Source organism: Convolutriloba macropyga, chromosome 9, assembly GCF_964194025.1.
Source record: "Convolutriloba macropyga chromosome 9, txConMacr16.3, whole genome shotgun sequence".
Taxonomy (NCBI): Eukaryota; Metazoa; Xenacoelomorpha; order Acoela; family Convolutidae; genus Convolutriloba; species Convolutriloba macropyga.
The window spans coordinates 26,544,365-26,563,238 of NC_134476.1; the positions used below are offsets into that span (position 1 = coordinate 26,544,365).

The 18,874-nt window shown below is 36.9% G+C and overlaps 1 protein-coding gene across 1 annotated transcript; it reads right to left on the reverse strand.

Annotated features, from left to right (window-relative positions):
* Positions 1-730: 730 nt before the first annotated feature.
* LOC142345293 (uncharacterized) lies at positions 731-11,620 on the reverse strand. Its single transcript, XM_075397281.1, has 4 exons — positions 11,200-11,620; positions 6,152-6,569; positions 4,936-5,112; positions 731-1,034 (listed from the first exon to the last, which is right to left on the reverse strand). Exons 1-4 carry the CDS (start codon positions 11,416-11,418, stop codon positions 862-864), a joined length of 987 nt encoding a protein of 328 aa, XP_075253396.1. The 5' UTR covers positions 11,419-11,620; the 3' UTR covers positions 731-861.
* Between the last annotated feature and the right edge of the window lie 7,254 nt (positions 11,621-18,874).

Consider the following 18,874-nt stretch of genomic DNA (forward strand, 5'->3'; position numbering starts at 1 on the left):
TTAATTTAACTTCTGAAAAACTGTTAAGGAATGCTTCTTTGTGAACTTATTTAAAAATTCTGTTAAAATAATTTTGTGATCTGGAAACCAGGCACTCAAGTTGCCGCGGAGAATAATATATTGAGGAGAGTTTGTTTATATAATAGATCGCAAATTGAATAGATTAATCGTTGTGTTTCGCTTTCATGTGCTCTGAATAAAATGTCCCAGTTTGCTGCAACCTATATGACATCACTTTCAGCTAGTCGATAGTCGTTAGAGCCATTTTCCTCTGATGTTGAACAGACAACGCCTATCTCGTACGATTCAACGTATGCTTCTCCGGACTAAACTAATTATGTTGCGGCATAAATTGGAATCCAGATTCCTCAAAACTCATTCGAAGATAGCATATTGGAAGATGGGGTCTTTCTCATTATAGTCCCCCCATGAAATTATAGCCCCCCATTATGGTATAATTACTATGTTGGGGGGGGGGGGGGGGGGCAATAGGTTATCTGACCCCTAAGCTGGGGGGGGGGGGGGGGGAGTTTTGGCGTATTTCAGCGCAATTTTATGTGACCCCCCAGTTAGAGGGAACATGTAAAACACAGTAAATCATATGTAAAAATATGGCACGTGCGTCTGGGCGATGCCAATAATATGCACCCACTAAGCTGGGGGGGGGGGGGGGGGCACAAACAGAAAAGATCCAAAATTGTAATGAGTTGTTCTATTTAACGAAAATTGGTCGGTTCAATTGTTAATTGCGTTAAGTTTCATCAAGCTTACAAAATTTTTGGATCGGTTATGATTCTAAAAGAAAATTGGAAATGATTGTTTTCTTTTGCAATCTGAGAGACTTCAGTGTAGATTACTGAATCATGTCTCTTCAGGTTCTGGGATCTCTTTGATTTCTGCTAATCCTTGCTCCTTGTCTTCAAGTGCTCCTGGTCTATCTTTCGCACCCTCATCGTCGAATCCCTTCTGATCCAGACCATCTAATGAAGTGTCCAGATTGTCCAGTTTAGAATCGTTGACTTCGTCGTCTAATCCTAAATTTAATTTGAAATGTTATTTTGTGTCTTTTCGGTGCTCAGGCCGTTTATGAAACCAGACTGAGGTTTAACCCGTAAAAAATATGGGTGAAACATACAAAACAAGGGAGGAAAAGCGGAATTCAAGGGTTGAAAATAAACAATGAAGGGGAACGACTAAATAGGTACAAGTAATTTAACAGTTTAACAAAAGAAAATAAACCTTTTTTCGCGGGTGATTCTTGAAATTACTCAATGGATGCCAATTTATTCCACCTGTAATAAGGGAGGAAACAGTATAACGCTAATATTGCTTTACGGGCGACATGAAAAAAAATCCGATGTGCTAAATTACGCAATTCAATAAAAGCCCCTTTTTAATGCCTTCGAGCTTTTCCTGTAATCATCTAATTGTCCGCCTGTTTCACCCTACTTAAGCGATAACAATGCTTTGCCATTTCGACTTTCATATGAAATCATTTATTCAGAACGCTTTATGCAAAATCATGCATGCAAAATGCTTTACACAGGGAAAACTATTGAGCACAGTTGAGTTGGGTTTGAGTTAAATTTTTAGGAACTTTCTATTATGAAGACAGTTTACTTAATTAGGATGCCGAACATATTTTAGTGACGTATTTGTTGAGTCTGAAAGACAAGACATTTGTGATTTGAGCATCTTTGGTTCGACTGGCACTAAGAGATAACAGCAATTCTGTTAGAAGGAAAATATTCCTTTTTTGTTACCTCTGTACATATCTGAGAGACCTGTCAATTATCAACAGAATGAGCAAAAGCAATAATCTTGGAAAGGTTTAGTTGGTAACAAAACGACCAGACCCCCATAGTTTCATGCTACCGTTGTAGCAGTGCTACATACAAAACAAAACAACTCAATCATTTCTAGTGCTATCTGATGCAATCCTACTGTGCTATTGCTGTAGTCTATGTCGACATACTGAGTCAACCAATCAGACTATGCCAGCTGACAAAAAGTATAAACCACCACTATAAAAAGCAGTGAATTTGTTGTAGAAGCACTTTTTCCAACTCTGCGAGGATACAATCCACTGGCTGGCGATTCAAGCCCAGCAGCAGAGGAATAGTCGCAAACAACAACAAGCTCAAATGAGCGCGGCGGCTAAATGCTTAGCGATAGAGCTCGAGCATTAAGAGCTAATGCTTAGCTTATTCCCTCACATCCAATAGTAGTACACATCCCAGTAGTACATACAATTATGCGCTATATTAGATAGTGATGATTGTAAGTAAGTACTTATTTCCAATTCAACACCTCATTATCCACGCTTATTTCTTACTCTAAAACCGTCCTTAAAAAGCAGTACCACCTTTTAAAAACAATTTTTGCTAAATTAACAAAATGACGTGGAAATGAAAAAGCACAATAAAGCAAAGTATCACAACTAGTTCTGAAAGTGAGTAGACTTCAAAAATTTGTAACATCATAAATTTAACCCGTGACATCGAAAAAACACGTAGCAGCGTGCGTTAAAATTTCGGGTCTTTTCCGTTTGTGCCTGCTCCCCCGTTGCAGAGAACGTGCCATTACGTAGTAGTTCATTATGCACGTGCGTCGGGGAGAAAATAATGTGCACCCACTAAGCTGGTTTTAAGATCCAAGATTTCATTAGATTAAATTATTCAGCATGAAAGTATAAAACTTCGTTGGAATCATTAAAGAATAAATTGACGGAAACAACAAACTGACACAAACCACAATAAAGCAGAGAATGTTCTGTAAGTCGTTGAAACCATTATTTGCACACAGATATGGCTGCAATGATTTGAGAGTTTTTTAAGAAATTGCACGTGTTTTTTCAATAACTATGCGATGGGACGAAGTAAAAAAACCAATAAATCCGTGATAAAATCAAATGGCATTGAAATTCCTAGCTCTGGGGCAAATAAATCTCTAGGAGCTGCTTTGGGTTTCTGCTCAAAGGTAAGAACAGGTGATAAAGAAACATTTCGTTTCAATCTTTGGCAATGTCTCCACGGAAGTTAACACGAAACATTCATACTCAACTATTAGAAATAACTAAAAATCGAAAACCTCAATTTTTCACAAATAGAGACTTGTAAAGAAAGGATAAAAAATATGAACAAAGTAGTCAATTTTTTCACTACAAAAAATTTCAGCGGGACCTGCCAGTTTTGATCCTGCAATACAATTTTTGATAAAAATGGTCACCAAAAATTTGGCTGAGCGCGTGATGAAAAGATTAAATTGAAGAAAAATTGGAACTATTTTGCAAAGTTATTTCGGTATTTTCATCTATTGGCGCAATTATCTCACAACTTGACTCTACAACCGATGGGAGAAAAATACCGAACTACTATAAGATAGTTCAATTTTAAACCGGTTACAGGACTAAATGTCGGTGAACAGACAAAACATCAAGACTATTTTGTCTTTTTTTTCTTGAACTTTTTTTTCTGCGACTTTTATTTGAGAAATTGCAGTTTAGGACTGTTTTGTCTGGTACTTTTGCCCGGGCACGCTAAATATCCAAGGCCACAAAAAACACTGTAAAATTTATGTTTCACCTTTTCCGTCCTAATTAATACCCTATTCTTCGGTATTATCAAATTTTGACTCTGGAAAATACAAGGGGTAACTAACAAACGATAATTCGGTGGGGTTTTACAATGGGGTCGAATACAATAAAAGCCGTGGTGCAAAAAAAATTAAATTGTTAAAGTTGGCGCAGCATTCAAGTTGGCGCAGCATTCAAAATACAAAAATCTTTTTTATACAAAAATTTTGACTATCTTTTCAACGAAATTGGGAAATATTGGAGATCTAATGACATTTTTCCATTTCTACAGCCTTGCTTGAAAAACTTTCAAATCTTGATTGAAAAAGATAACATGTTTCAATTTTTCTATGACAGAATAGTAACTCTTTGCTATTGAGCAAATGCAAATAAAATGTTATCGACATTATTAGATTTCGGGAAATTAGTTGAATAATTTTCCATATTTTTTATCTGAAATATTGAAACATATGGTTTCACAAAGTTTTTCAGAAAGCAGAATTAGAACACATATTTATAGTTTTTCACATTCAGATTATTGTCGCCGCGGTCGAAATTAGACCAGTTTTGTGTGACAAATAAAACGGAAATGCTTATAATTAGTCGTATTCAAAACAGTTAAGGAGCAATTGTTCCCAGATTCCTGAAAAATGCAATAATTTAATGCTACTCCCACTTTTTTCCAGACAGCCTAAAATTATTTGGTGTGAGTCTCAAGCTCTGACTTTAAATAATACACAAAGTAATTTATTAATTGCATTTCGAGAACTTAAGATGTTCTTCAGTCGCGTTTAGAGGCTTGGTTAAAATTGAAATTATTTAGACGATTTTGTGAGTAGGAATTTATTTTGATGCGTTAGAGTTACGCGCAATAGGTGATGACTGAACCAGCAGCGCGATGAACAAGCAGAAAAGCAAACCAGAGTTGAGATTTTCTCTTTTTACGAATGAAACATAAGAGATTTTAACTTTTTGTCTGTTTTTGAAGAAATTTTCCAAATCTTTTTTGTCGAATTGACCAAACGTAAAAAAATAATAAGTTTTCTCGTCCTGACAACATGACTGTCTACAAAAAAAATCGACGATAGCAGACACTGCTTACAAACGAAATCGATGAAAAAAAAGACAAAAACGGATCAATGGTATAACTCTTCCCACGTCGAAAGAGTTTTCCCTCGACGTAATCAGCTTGCAAGAATAAACAGTTTTAAACATACTATATCAAAGATCCCCTGTACGTAACATTGAACCATTTGGTAGCCCTGTGAGCAATATATAACCATCCTAAAGTTACGGATAACATGCTTCAATTTGAATGTAATCAGCGGATAATTCGATTATAAAGTGGTACTTTTTCATACCTGCCAGGATATCATCCGTTCCCCCACCCTCTGTGTCGAAGTTGTCAATTCCACTGATGTTGGTTGCCAAGGCAGCCTCGAAGTCTTCTTCTGCTTCCTCATCCTCTTCTTCATTCTCTTCATCCTCCTCTGTCTCTTCTGGTCTCAGTTTGCCAGATTTGATCATTTTGGTGTTACCTTGGAACAATGACTATTCGGAATCGAATCGGTGAATTAGCAAGCTTAGCCCCAAAAAAAAAAAACAGAGCAACAAAGAACTGAACCCATTCTCTGATATTCCTAGAATTACTTGCCACAACATTAATCACCGCAAATAAAATCTTGCAAGGCCTCACTAAAATGCTCAGAAAAAATTTGGTTACATGACAATTTACCCAATTCCATTTTACGCAATGCCATTTTATCCAATGCTCTTGATCTTTTCGTTCAATTATCCAATGTTCGGTTGTGATAGTTTCATATCAAGTCCCACGGGCCATTTAATTATATAGTCGGCTAAATAGTCGTTCTGGTAATCTTTATAGGGTAAATTAAAGTTGGCATTGGGTAAAATGGCAGGTTGGGTATACTGGAATTGTGTGAATAGAGGGCATAGATGGTTGAATAAATAGGGGTTAAATGATAGGGGGTTAAATTAATAGGGGTGACAAAGCGGGACACCACCACACTTTAAGGCCCTTTTTGCATGTATATTTATTTGTTTTGTGGAATTAAATAAGTAAAATAGACCTAAAGGTTCACTTTATATCATAAGGGCGCCAGCTAGTAACATAGATAAGTGGTGTAGATATTTTTTGAATGAGAAATTGCATGGGTTCCACCTCAGCTTGTGTAGCACTAACCAACCAATGAAATCTATATTTTTTTGAAATTAAGGGAATTCTAAATTCCCTTAATTTTAAAAAATATACATTTTTTGTAAAAATTAGAGAGCAAATTTCTGCTGCTTGTAGCAGACGTTAAATTTAGAATTCCCTTGTAAAAAAGATTGTATTGATGGTTAACTTTGCAAGTAAATCAATCAGGAAGAACCGCTGTACTGATGCAATAATTATAGAATTGGCGCACAACTCTGACGACCTGAATTGAATTGAATCACAAATCCATCATCAAATTTCTTCAAAAATCTTCAGACGCCTAATCTATATTGATGAGACGTGAAATCATTTCTTATCTTATCATATCGTTTTCATCTGAAAGGTAAAGGGAACCCTACCTTTCCAGCCCAGCCTCCTCGTCTGGTGAATATCCTCAAGAAACTGTACATGATATCTGGGCGACAATTTGTAGCTGTATTTGGATGATGCCCGTTCCCACCTCCATGCAGAAGCGGGGGGAGCACCATGAGCCAGGGGCACATTTTTGGGATCAAATTTTAGCTGGTGGAAGTTCATGACTCTTCCTTTTCTCAAATCCTCCGAGAGTGAGTTCCAGTGCCAGTACACAGATTTGGCACCCAATTTGGAGTCAAGACTAGGCAGTTTGAAGGCAGTGGAGGCAGTTTTTGGTTTGGACGCAAGGATGTCCGGTTCTTTTGGGTACTCGCCGTAGAGGGTTTTGTTCTGTCGTTTGGTTGTTATTCTGGACACACCTCTAGCTTTCGGGTCTGCCATGTTGTTCTCAACCGTTACGTGCTTAAAGATGGGTAGTTATCACAGACATATTGCACTGTTAAACCAAGGTTAGGAAGCCAGCGGGTGTAAGAGGATAATTTTGTTAGAAATCCGCGGATTTTGATAAAAAACATAAGAAATGTTTAGAATGAGCACATCATTTGCATAAAATCCACACTTTGGGGGAAAATAAAAATCTTTGCTTTCAGCACTTTCATGATTCCAGCACAACTCTATCAAAACTTCAGCGAAGTGAGACAACAATTGGAGAAAAATTTGTATTCCGTAAATGATATGAAACGCACGAACAACTCAGCCTTATTATGGTTTCTTTAGGGACTTAACTACTGTGCCTTCTGGCGAAGATAGACGTTCAACAAGGAGGCTCGGTAATGTGCGACCGCACATAAGGTTCCGACCCCGCTCATCCACAATTTTGGCATAATTGTCTACCAAATCAAGAACAGATAGAAACACCCAAAAATTATTTTTGGGAATCCTAAAAAAACCCCAAAAAACAAAAAAAAACCCAAGTATTTTTATACAAAAATAGTACATGAACGAAAAACAGCCTCCAAAGCAAATAACTCAGTGGATTAAAAAATGACGCACTAGATTGATGAGATATGCCAATATTAAGAAAGCGAGTTAAGACGAGCAGCAAAATCAAACAACAACAACAACAACAAACATTGATGACAACAAAAACTTTGTCCGTTTTAAAAAACAAAACTTAATAACAAAGTCAACGTAGCGTCAGATAAAACTGAAACTAAACATAATAACTTGTAATTCCCCAAAAATGTTATGGGACCAGTCCGTAATAAGGCTTAGTAACAATTAGACAGAAAAGAACAAAAACGGTAAAGTTAAAAAAATCGCTTATTTTTTTAAAAAAAAACAATTTGTTTCAAAGTAATGAAAGCCATTAGAAATCAACTAAAAAGTCCCATAGGCTTACGACTATCAATGCATTCAGACCTGTCTTTGTTCAGTTTTTTATGCAATTAAAAAAGAACAACAAAAAGAAGACAAACATAAATTGAATTAAAACTTGCCTGAAAACGCTGTCGAAGCCGTAAAGCCCTATGTTGGCCCAAAAAATATGTTCGATTTCGGTTTTTCCAAACAACCATAAAATAATATACTGTCTTTCATTAATAAGACTTGGTAACATGTAGACAAAAAAGAAAAAAAGGAAAAAGCAAGTAATTTTTTTGATTTTTTTTTAAATGAAATTACTTCCAAAGTCATGAGAGCCATTAATTACAAAATGAATTAACCAAATAGGTTTGTTTAATCGCCCGAAGAAAGCCCTTGAGAGCCGCAATAAATCAGAATATGTCTTGCTTCTACAAAAAGAACGTCAAATATGACAAATATCAAATTAATTTACTTTTTTTGTGAAACACCGGTGTCGAAGCCAGTAAGGTCATAACGAATTCTTCAAATATATTACTTTTCGTGACACCAGTACCTAATGGCACTTTCCTTTGACATCAATAACGTCATATTTGACTTGTAATTAATGGGACTAGATAACAAAAAGACAATGAAAAGAATAAAGTTGCGAAGTTGAAAAGTTTTTTTAATTTGGAAAACAACTGTTTTCAAAGTAATGAAAACCATCAGCTATCTACTATTATCAGAATATCGGCTCATCTTTTTTTCCATGAATGGCTAATAAAACATGTCACTATATAGGAAATTTTATACGACTAAAACCACAAAGTAAAACGACAGTTAAAGACAAAATTTAAAAGTTCAGGTACACTCTTCAAGAAGGAAGTGTCGAAGCTATTGAAACGATTATCTATATCATTCAGAATTAAAATATGTTCAGTTGTGTTTTATTTTGAAATCCAATAATTTGATATGAGAACTGTCAATAATGTGACAATTTGGCAAAATTAGAAGACGAGAAAAACTGACAAATATCTAAAAAAAAATCTGAAATCTAGTAGTATCAAAGCCAGAAACAATAAATTAAGGCTTAAAACAGCAATAGAGATAACGTTTAACACCAGTAGAAAGAAAAAGCATTCTTTTTCGCTGAAACTAAGCTACAAGTTGACCAAAAATGGAGGAAAACTTCATTAAGCCATTCTTTATTTTGAAAATCAATTATTTTTGAAAGGCAAAACGAACATAAGCTTTCCAGTAAAAAACTAAATGCATTAGCATGGAGCTGCTTAGGAAGTCAATTGGACCTATCACTCTTGAGCTTTGAATTGATATGTTCTCTTCTTTAATTAATATAAAAGATCATTTTTTTTAATAAGACCGTCTATTTACAATCCGAAGACTTTTTGAATTTTAACAGTACAAGAGCGGTCCAACAATAGCCCTGCAAATGCTTATCTTCCAGAAGGAACATTTACTTTTCAAGTTTTATAGATATAGATAGTTTGTTAGTTAAAAACTCAAAAAGACTTTCTGCGTTTTTGATAATCAACGAGTAAAGTTAGCAAAACGTCAAAGATTTAATACAGAGCACTCTCAGCAGAAGTTGAAGTCAGAATAGCCCCCTTTGGAGTCTACAAGAATTGTTTTAGTGTTTTCTGGGGAAGTATTTCCGGCAATTTTAATCAAAGTGGACTTACAAAATTTACCGCTAAGAAACGCAAATCCTACAAAAAATCATCACTAATTTAACCCAACAGCTTCACCGCAAAATTACGGCGAAAAGAGGCCTATTCTGTGCTGTTTTTGATGAAAAAGGCTGAACTTTGAAATATTTAGCCCGAACTTTTGACAAAAAATTTAAATCAAACTAATCAACAATACTTCTTTGTATTTAAAATTAAGATCAACAACACTATTTTTAAAAATTTTAAGATTTTAGCAAAAATGACAAAAATTTAGGCAAAAATTCCGGAAAATGTGAATAAAAACAACGGAATTGGCTTTTCTCAGAAGTTTAAACCACGATACCTCCATGTGAAATACGAAAATGAAAAAGTCTTTTTAGTTCCATTTTCTACGCTGGACGAGCTTTCTAATGATACGAGTCTCAAATCTCTAGGATAAATATATGGATCGGCGAAAATTGTCTGAACAAAAAAGCCCATTTGAGTATGTAGTTCCTCCCCCCTCAAGAGGGGTCGGAACAAAAAAGTATCTCTCCTCTACTTGAAGTTTACTAATGTAAATTGTTAATCAATTTCATTTAAAATGAGCGAGTCGAATAAGTAAAATGTGTTAATGCATTAAATGCTTTGTTGAAAGGTTTAACATAAATTGTTCAATCAATGAATTCTGCTGTGAACCAATTAAGAGCTCCCTATTTTTGAAAAAAAAGTAAATTTTAGGCGAAAAAAAATTCAAAACTAGAAAAACGCTAACAAATATTCTGACTGTTTCAGACTTCAACGTAATAAAAGACTACTTTTGTTGCATGGAAAAAATTCCTCTCCGGGATAGCAAAAACAAAATACAACAAGTTATTTGAGTTATCATCTCATTTGACGCAGAAGCTGTAATGAAGTACATTCTTGTGAATTATATAATTTCGTTTACTGGTCTTTTACCGGTGCTAACTTAGGGGTGAAAATTTGTACGGTTTCCGGTTTTGAGCGTTGAATTTTTTTTCACTGCTTTCAACGCATTCTCCGTTATTTTTACATCTATTTTGCCATAATTTCTGCGGAAAAGCTATTTGGTAAAATTAGCGGTTATTTTTTGTAAGATTTGCTATTCTTAGCGGTAAATTTTGTTTTCACAGCATTCACCGCAATCAACTTTAAAAATTGCAATTCTTACATCTTTTCACCGCATTCACAGCATTTCTTACACTTTTTAGCGATTTTTAGCGTTGACGCCTCTACCGGAGTCATTGTGCAGCAGACGTAAATCTATTCTGCCAGTTAAAGAGACCAATCGAAGAATAAGCGCTTCGAAATCAAAAATAAAAAATCTAATACCTAATATTAGACTTATTCAGTCTCCTGTTAATATTGGTACTATCTGTACTTCTCTGATTATGGCATTTTGTTATAGTGTCGTAATAATTGAAATTATAAATCAACATTTTTCCAATATTACTGAGTCGGTTGGTAGCAAGAACAAAGTCACATTTTAACTTCTTCCCATAAAAGGGCTCATCAGTTGCTAACAGTCCACTTACAGCTTAGATTTTTCTATTTAAAGTATTTTCACGAACAACTCAAAAACACAAAATAAAAGAGGAGATACTTTCCTCAAAGTTTATAAAGCTCTTCGGTAAACGTTATCGATTATTGTTATGAAACTCGTTTACTACTCACTGAACAGTAAATTAAAAAGTCTACCTAACTAAATACAATCAATCTCATTAGATATTTGTAGTATTTTTAGTATTTGTAGATATAAGTATTGATATGAACATAGCTAGGTTCATTAAAGAACAATTTAAATTTTGCTGGTTCAGCACTGATTTCAAATGTTTTGGGTGGCATTCGAGATTCTCTTTTCCTTTCAAAGAAGTTCTCTTCAGAGACGGGTAACCAAACCAATCGAATGCTTCGTTGAATTTTTAATCAGAAGGAAAGTTTTGTATAAACATTAAGGCAGTTTAATCAACAAGTTCAAAATTTGTTTGGAAATCAAGTTCAAAAGTTGTTATAAGTTATAAGTTGTTATAAGTCGTGGTTATAAGTAAAATAACTAATACCTGGAAAATCCTCCAATAAGTATGGCTCCGCTCAGCTGTGCGCGGAAAGGTCCCTTTGTTGTTGTCTTTCTTGCCACCACCAGCAGAATCAATAGTCGTGCTTCTTTTGTCTTTGAGAGAAGGCAGCTTTGAAACGCTTAAATGGGATTGCCTGAAAAAGTCCAGATCACTGGAAACATCACTGGGATATCCACCAGTCATCAATCCACCTGCCGCCATTTCCGCCCCGATTGCTTCCTACAGCTATTCTTTGGAAAAAGTGAACAACAACAACGAACAACACAGTCAAAGCAGAACTCTCTTATGTGTAATAGTGTATTATTCAATATCAATCGGATACAATGTAATAATACAATCTATGGTATTTATAACTAAGACCATTAGCTATAAATATTAACTTTGAATGGTTGTCTGCATGCTGTTTAATAAGCCTTTTGTTTGCTTCAAAAACGTTTCAAGCTCACGTTTTTATTATCAAAAAAGAAAGTCAATTTCAATCAGTACACTATTTGGAGAAACTGTACAAAAAATCACCGAGGAAATATGACATTCACTGAAAACTCCGTAGAGTTTGAGATCTATGTCAGAATTTCAAAACTACTTCAACGGGTCAAGTAACTTTGCCGGTTTCGAAATCTTGCACTATAGAATAATCTGGCACTCTGCAGAGATCTGGCATTCTCAAGATACAATAATGTGGGGGGGGGGTGAAATTCTACTATTATTTATGGAGCTATTATGGGAGAAACTCTTTTTTTTTTCATTTAGCATCTGCTATTTGGCTAGATCAGTAACAAAATGCCAGAAAAAACACAGATACACATTTACACACCCAAACACACACACACACACACATATATATATATATATATATATATATATATATATATGCACACATTTTTTGATAGACAATTTTTGTGTGTTTGAGTTTGTTTTTCGCAAAAAACTCATGTTTTTTTTGGATACGTCTAACCGGGAAAGGACTTCTGAGGTGACGTCTGGAACCTCGGGCGATCATCTCTTGGTGACGTCTGCAACCAAAAAATGTCAGGCCTTCTTGGTCGGGTGACGTCTGAAAACCGTTGAAAAAAAAAGAACTCTTCGTCTTTGGTTGGCTCGTCTGCAATAAAAAAAACTCTTCCTCTGGGGTGACGCTGTAGTCTTGGATTTTAGTCTTGGGGTGTGCTCATGCCCCCTCTTTGTTTTTGAATTAAATTCAGAAGGTTTTATGTCCTTTCTATCATTGGTCGCCAAAATTATGTTTTAAAACATATCTCTAGTCTAATCATTTGTTAAATGAGCACGTCTAAGTTTCACGTTGTTGGACAAAAGAGTCAAAGTTTTTGTTGCAATTTTGGCGGTTTATTTGAATCATCTTGAAAGTTGCAATAACATAAGCAACATGCTGCAAGGGCACAAAGGGGCATCAAAGGTTTTCGGAGGCATCAATTGATTGAAGTCTTTTGTCATCTTCTTTGAAATCGGCTCTGAAACTGTAGGCTGAAATGTTGTCAATATCATCAGTACTTCAATTTGTGGGAAGGGGTAACTCACGTTTCCTATAACCGGAGAGAAGAAAATAAAAAAAACTACAGATAAAAAACGCGTGCGAGACCAGAAACGGGGCGAACGTACGCGCTGTAAGCCCTTTACGACTCTTGTTTTTCCATCTCGTCCAGGTGTTGTTTCCGTGACTCTTCCCAGTGGCCAGATTCCTCTTGTTGGTGTTTGGTCTTTCAACACCCAAACAATGTTGTCCACTTTGAGCGGTCGATAGCTGCTGTTTGACCATTTTGACCGTCGGCTAAAGGTTGGCAGATACTCTTTCACCAAGCGTCGCCATATGTGGTTAATCAGCTTCTGCGTGTTCTTCCATGTCTTCAAGCTTGCAGGTTGCTGGTCTCCAAATTCTCCTGTTGGCAAGCTATTGAAGGGACGCTGGTTGAGAAAGTGGTTTGGAGTCAAGGGTTCCTCGTTGTCGGGCTGCTCAGCAACGTTATTCAGTGGTCTGGAATTGAAAATTGATTCGGTTTCCACCATGTTTGTTAGGAAAGTGTCAAAAGAGAGTCTTCTGGATCCTAGAATGAGAAGGAGCGTTCTTTTGGCGCTCTGGATCAAACGCTCCCAGACACCGCTAAAATGATGGCCATATGGGTGGTTGAATTTCCAGGTTGAATTAGCAAAGGGGAACTGTGTTTCTGCTCTTGGAAAAGGAAAACTCTGGGTAATGGTGCCATAACTGGTTGAATGTTTTTCGTGTCAAAGCGTCGACATAAGAAACAATGAAATCGTACGCTTGCTAACGCTTTCCGAAGGCCAATCACATAGTAACGTTGTTGAATGAATGCTTTTGTGGGTTCTGTGGACTGGTGAATACATATTTGATGGACACGTTCCAAGTACAGACGAAAAATTTTGTCCCTGGCGTGCAAAATTTTTGGACGTTTTTCTAAATCCAGTTGTGTTGGTGCATACTGCAATCGTTCACAAGATCTGAGTAATCCATTCTCATCCAACAACGGATTTAGGCATTGTATTTTGCACTTAGAATCTTCTTTGATTCCACTTTGTAAGGAATTAACGGCCGAATGGAAAAACTGTCCTGAGATAATTTCTGGAGAAAATTTCTTGATAATTGAATGTCTTCAGTTCTGTATTGGTGATTGTTCGTTCGCATTCTTGCGCGATTAATTAGGTTGAACACTGTTGCAACTGTCAGAAGAGTTTTATTTGATGTTGAGAATTTACTCGGATCGACTATAGGTTTAATTGTCTTGAGACTTCTCGTGACTGCCGCACTTGTTGCGCGTGGTTTGTTTATCTCATTCCAGGCAAACTCGTTCTCGCAAAGAAATTGGGGGTGATCTAACCATTTCTGCTGAATTTTGTTTGTCTCAAGACCGCGAGATCCCTGATCGGCAGGATTGAGATAAGTTGAAATGTGATGTCATTGCTGGGGTGAAGAAATTTTATGAATTTCTTGCAATCTGTTTGAAACAAAAACGTTTTGTTTCTTATTTGAGGCTATCCAGACCAAGACTACTTGACTGTCGGACAAGTGAAAAAATTGGTCGAATGTCAGTGTCGTTTCTCTTTGGACCAGTTGTAGAAGGCGCGCTCCTATAACAGCGGCTTCTAGTTCCATTTTTGGCACGCTTATTTGTTTAATGGGAGTGACTTTGCACTTTCCAATGAGAGAAGAGGCTTGATGACCAGCTTGGCTATTTGTGGTACGGAGGTAAGAAACAAATGCCATAGCTGCCATTAAGGCATCCATTAATGTGTAAAGTTGGGTGGCTGGGTTTTTGCTCAAATTGTTAACAGTTCTTGGTATGCGAATTTCTGGCATGGCAAAGTAGCTGTTAAGAACTTTCTGGGGGACATTCTGTAGTTTAAGTGGTATCAATTGATCCCTTAATTTTCCAAGTTTCCAAATCTGCTGCAGAATCATTTTAATCATAATTGTCAGAGGAGACAACAAGCAGAGGATCAAAGATTGAGGATACCAAATTGAATAATTTCCTTTTTGTGTGTACACTGCTGCATCTTTAGGAAATTGTTCTAGGGGAAACATGACAAAATCGTCAGTTGTTACGTTCCATTATTGACCGAGGACTCTCATGATCCCTTTTGTTTGTCTTTTTCATCGTCTGAGATTTCAGCGAGAACCTCTGGTGTGTTTGAAACAAATTTTGTCAACCTGCAGCCGCCTTTTTTCAGGCAGTTTTCGTCTGTGAACTGGAATTCTTGGCATCCACTATTGGTGGCATAGACTGTAGTCATCCATATAAAAATGGTGCTTAATGGCATTTAAGGCTGCGGGAAACTGAATTTTGTTGTCTTCAGCACATTTATGAAGCACATAAATTGAGCAAAATGGTGAGCATGTATCATCGAAGATTAACCTAGTAAACTGGGATTGTCGAATGTTGTTGTCTATCATCTAAAGAAAACGAAGAGCAGACTGGTCCTCTCGTCTGATGGCAATTTGCATAAACATCCCTTTGATGCCTGAAAAGACAGCGAACGGATCTTCTCTGAATCTCTACAAAAATCCAACTAAGTTATTCAACAAATCAGGACCAGTTAGATGGTTTTAGTTCAGAGATTCACCACGAAACTTTGATGCTTCTTTTGCAACTCTTCTCACTTTTCCGGGTTTGTTTGGATTAGTGACTGGATGATGAGGTAAGTACCATAATGACTCTGGAGGTGCTGCTTGCATTTCGACTGGCTTGACAAAATTTATATCCAAGTCTGTTTGGAGTGTCTGGTTGTACTTCTGATTGAGAACGGGATTGTTTTGTAGTCGTTTTTTTAGACTATTTAGTTGACTGACTGCTGAGAAATAGTTATTCAGGAGTTTCTTTACAGGTTTCCAAGGAAGGCCAATCTGATATCTTTCACCGTTGTGACAGATTGAGTTTTCCATTGTTTGCACTGCTAATTGGTCTAGTGAGCTGTCTTCATTTTATTCGCGTAATGTACCTTCAGCTTCTAATTTCCAGAATCTTTGAACCAATTTGTCCAATGGTTCTTCTTCAATGTCTTTCCGACAGACATGGTAAATGAATGGTTGGCGCTGGGGCTTGTTTACGTTCATTGTTTTATGAGATAGCTTGTACTCTCCAGCGAGAGTCCAACCAAGCTTTGTTTTGACGCCGAAGGGACGCTTTTTGCTACCGTGGATTACATCGACTGGATATGTGAAGGCAAACGTATTGACACCAAGAAAGGCGCCTATTGCACCGTTCGCTTTGTCAGGGAGACAAATGTGACTAAGTTTTTGAAGATGTCGCTTAATTGATTGAGTTCAAGAACGTTAGCGGGTGATAGATTGAGAGATGGCGTGCTAAAGGTTCTTGCAATGGTGAATTGCTGACTGATTTTTTCAAAAGGCATTACTGTCACTGTTTCACTTTTTTTAGACAGTGGCATTTCATGTTCAGTGTTTAGGTACTGCAGAGTTGTTGATGCTTGTGCTTCGCAGGGAAGCTCAAGAAAGCTAGTAACTTTATCCAGTAGGAAGGTGAACTGGCTTCTGGGGTCAATCAAGGCGTAGGTATCAAACACTTTACTTCCGTTTTAAAATGAAATTGGTAGTATTTGTAGTTGTTCATACCATTCAGGAGGAGGAATTGTATTTCAGTTGATACTGAAGTTTTGGGTCGGATTCGAAGCATTCAAATGGGCGCGTTGAATATTTTGTTGTTATGATTGTTGTTTACCAGAAAACGATTGAGCGTATCTTGTGTGCTGGATCTTTTTACTGCTGACAGTGTCAGTACCTTTGATTTAATTTTGTTGCTGAAAAGATGTCTGTGTTTGGTGGCTTGCTAGATTTTGTGTCGACTGATTGGGATTGCTTGTCGAGAAAGCAGCAGTGGGCCGCTTAACTCATTTTGAAGGATCATGCAAAGTTGTGTTGTGAAATCCTTTACATTTTTGCATAGTTTTGTGGACGGGCATAATTTCTTAAAATGTTTGTTGCTTAAACAGTTCGAGCAAAGATTGTTCTTGCTCACAATTTCATACCTTTGATCTGGCGAACATTTCTGGTAATCAGGGCATATGGCGAGTATGTGACTTTCATTGCCTTTCTCGCAATATTTGTTTGACGGATCAGCATCTTTACGCGGAGGAAACGGTGGTTGACCATGCTGGTTTGCAGGGCGACTTGAGTGCAATGAATTTTGTTTCCAATTGCTAGGTGATTTATTAGAAAATTGACTCATCGCATTGGTGTTCCTATTTTCCTTGTTGTTGTTAATTCTGCTAATGTTATTATTGTTTGGACCAAAGGTTTTCAAATTATTTAATGGCCTATGAACATTTTCCCTCTTGATTTTGTTGTATACTTGGGCCTGTACTTCAAGCCACTTTTGGAATTCAGAGAGTGTTGGTCGATTAACAATTGATGTGATTGTATGTTCTGTCCGTTTTATCAAAACGTTATGTGGAAATTTTTCTTTTGCCTTTTTCATCAAAGTTGAGCTTTGCAAGTCAGCTTTGAAACCCAAATAGTCAAAAGCTTGCAATAACCGTTTGAGAAAGGAAACAAAAGATAGAAAATTCTGTTTGTTGTAATCATAGTTCGTGCGCCAAGCTTCCAATTGGTTGATGAAAGCATTCACAACAATGCTAGGATCCCCAAAGTGAACCATAAGCTCTTTCAACGCAATCAGGTAGTAAGCAGGGTCACACGAATAAGCTTGAGTTTTTGCCTTGGCTTTTCCTACAACCGAGTTTTTCAGGTATGTTATACGGTGAGTATCTTTAAGACTGATATTATAGTGGACAAGGTTAAAAAAATTATTTATCAACTCATGATATTTCAGTGGATTTCCATTGAAATTTGGAATTGTTAAAGGAGGAAGTTTAACGGAACTCTTATTTGTGGTTTGCAAATTGAAATTGTTTTCAAACGGTTTTTTTTGTTTGTATTTCAGGTAGTGGCTGAAAATGTTGGTTTCCAGGAAATGACCAATTTGGAATTTGTTTCGTATTTCCCGAAACGTTTGGTTGGCTAATATGTTGCGCAATGGGGGGATGAATGGCTGTTTGGTAGTTTGGTAGTTTCCGGAGTAAGCGGGAAATTAGGTGACTGCGATGTACAGCAAACAAGGTTGGTACCTTGATTGTTGAGTGTTGTATTGGAGGGGGGAAATTTCCATCGTTTGGTTCTTCCGTTCGATTTCTATTGCTAAATTGAACTCCAGTTGGGTAATGTGGGATCTGAAATTGCGGGGAAACGTTTATTTGCGCTACTTTACGTAACGACATTGCTGACACTAATTTCCCGCTGTTCTGGTTTTCGCTGATTTGAACAGCTGCAAATTCAATGTTTGAAACGGTTTGAGCAGTTGAAATTTGATTATGGTCAAATTGCAGGGGATTGTGGCGACTGTTTTCGTAACAACATGGATTTGGCGTGGTCTCATTTGTCACTCTGTTTGTTCCCTTTTTCAAATCAAATTGATGCTAAAGCAATTGCTCAGAAAAAATGCATGAACTTGAAGTTTAGTGTGTATTGGTTTTGCTAATTGAGCAGTTATGTTGAAGTGAGTTTTGTAAACCTATTGCAAGACGTTGTATGCTTTGACCTTCTCTTTCGTTATTTAACGGAACAGAAGACTTTTCTTTTGGTCTAATTGCGGCACTTGCTGGTTGATTCACTGGCATATCAGGCAATGTGATCAACTTTGAACTAGAGAACTGGTTCAATTATCCAATTGATGAGTCAATTAATTCAGGCTGGTTGTCAAGAGATTCAACAGAAAATAAGACTGCAGTTCGATTCAATGGAATGGAGGGTTGTTGGATTGAAGCAAACTGGTTGAAGGTGTTCTCGTGTTCTTGTAGACCCACGTTGCTGGGGATTGATGATTACCCAAAACAAATCTGTCTTGAACCTTTGTTCTGAATATTTGAGTTGGTGCTTTTGTGGGGGCTGCTAACAACGACATTGATTGGTTAATGTGATTAGTTGTCGTAGAGTCTTCTACTGGTTCTTCAGTCCATTCTCTCGAAACCTGAAAAAATTGCTGGTTGTTCTGGAGGAAATTTGACAGAAGATTGAGTTTACTTTGTCCTTGCGGGAGGAAAAACGATGGTTTCGCCGGTCTTGGGGGGACTTGGGGTGACACATCGCTGACGGAGTTCTTCATTGTCAAGT

Coding starts and splice junctions, on each gene's coding strand:
- LOC142345293 (XM_075397281.1), bottom strand. CDS start 11,418: ATGGCGGCAGGTGGATTGATGACTGGTGGATATCCCAGTGATGTTTCC. Junction 6,570..11,199: donor CTTATTGGAGGATTTTCCAG/GTATTAGTTATT, acceptor CCCATCTTTAAG/CACGTAACGGTTGAGAACAA. Junction 5,113..6,151: donor GAGGAGGCTGGGCTGGAAAG/GTAGGGTTCCCT, acceptor CATTGTTCCAAG/GTAACACCAAAATGATCAAA.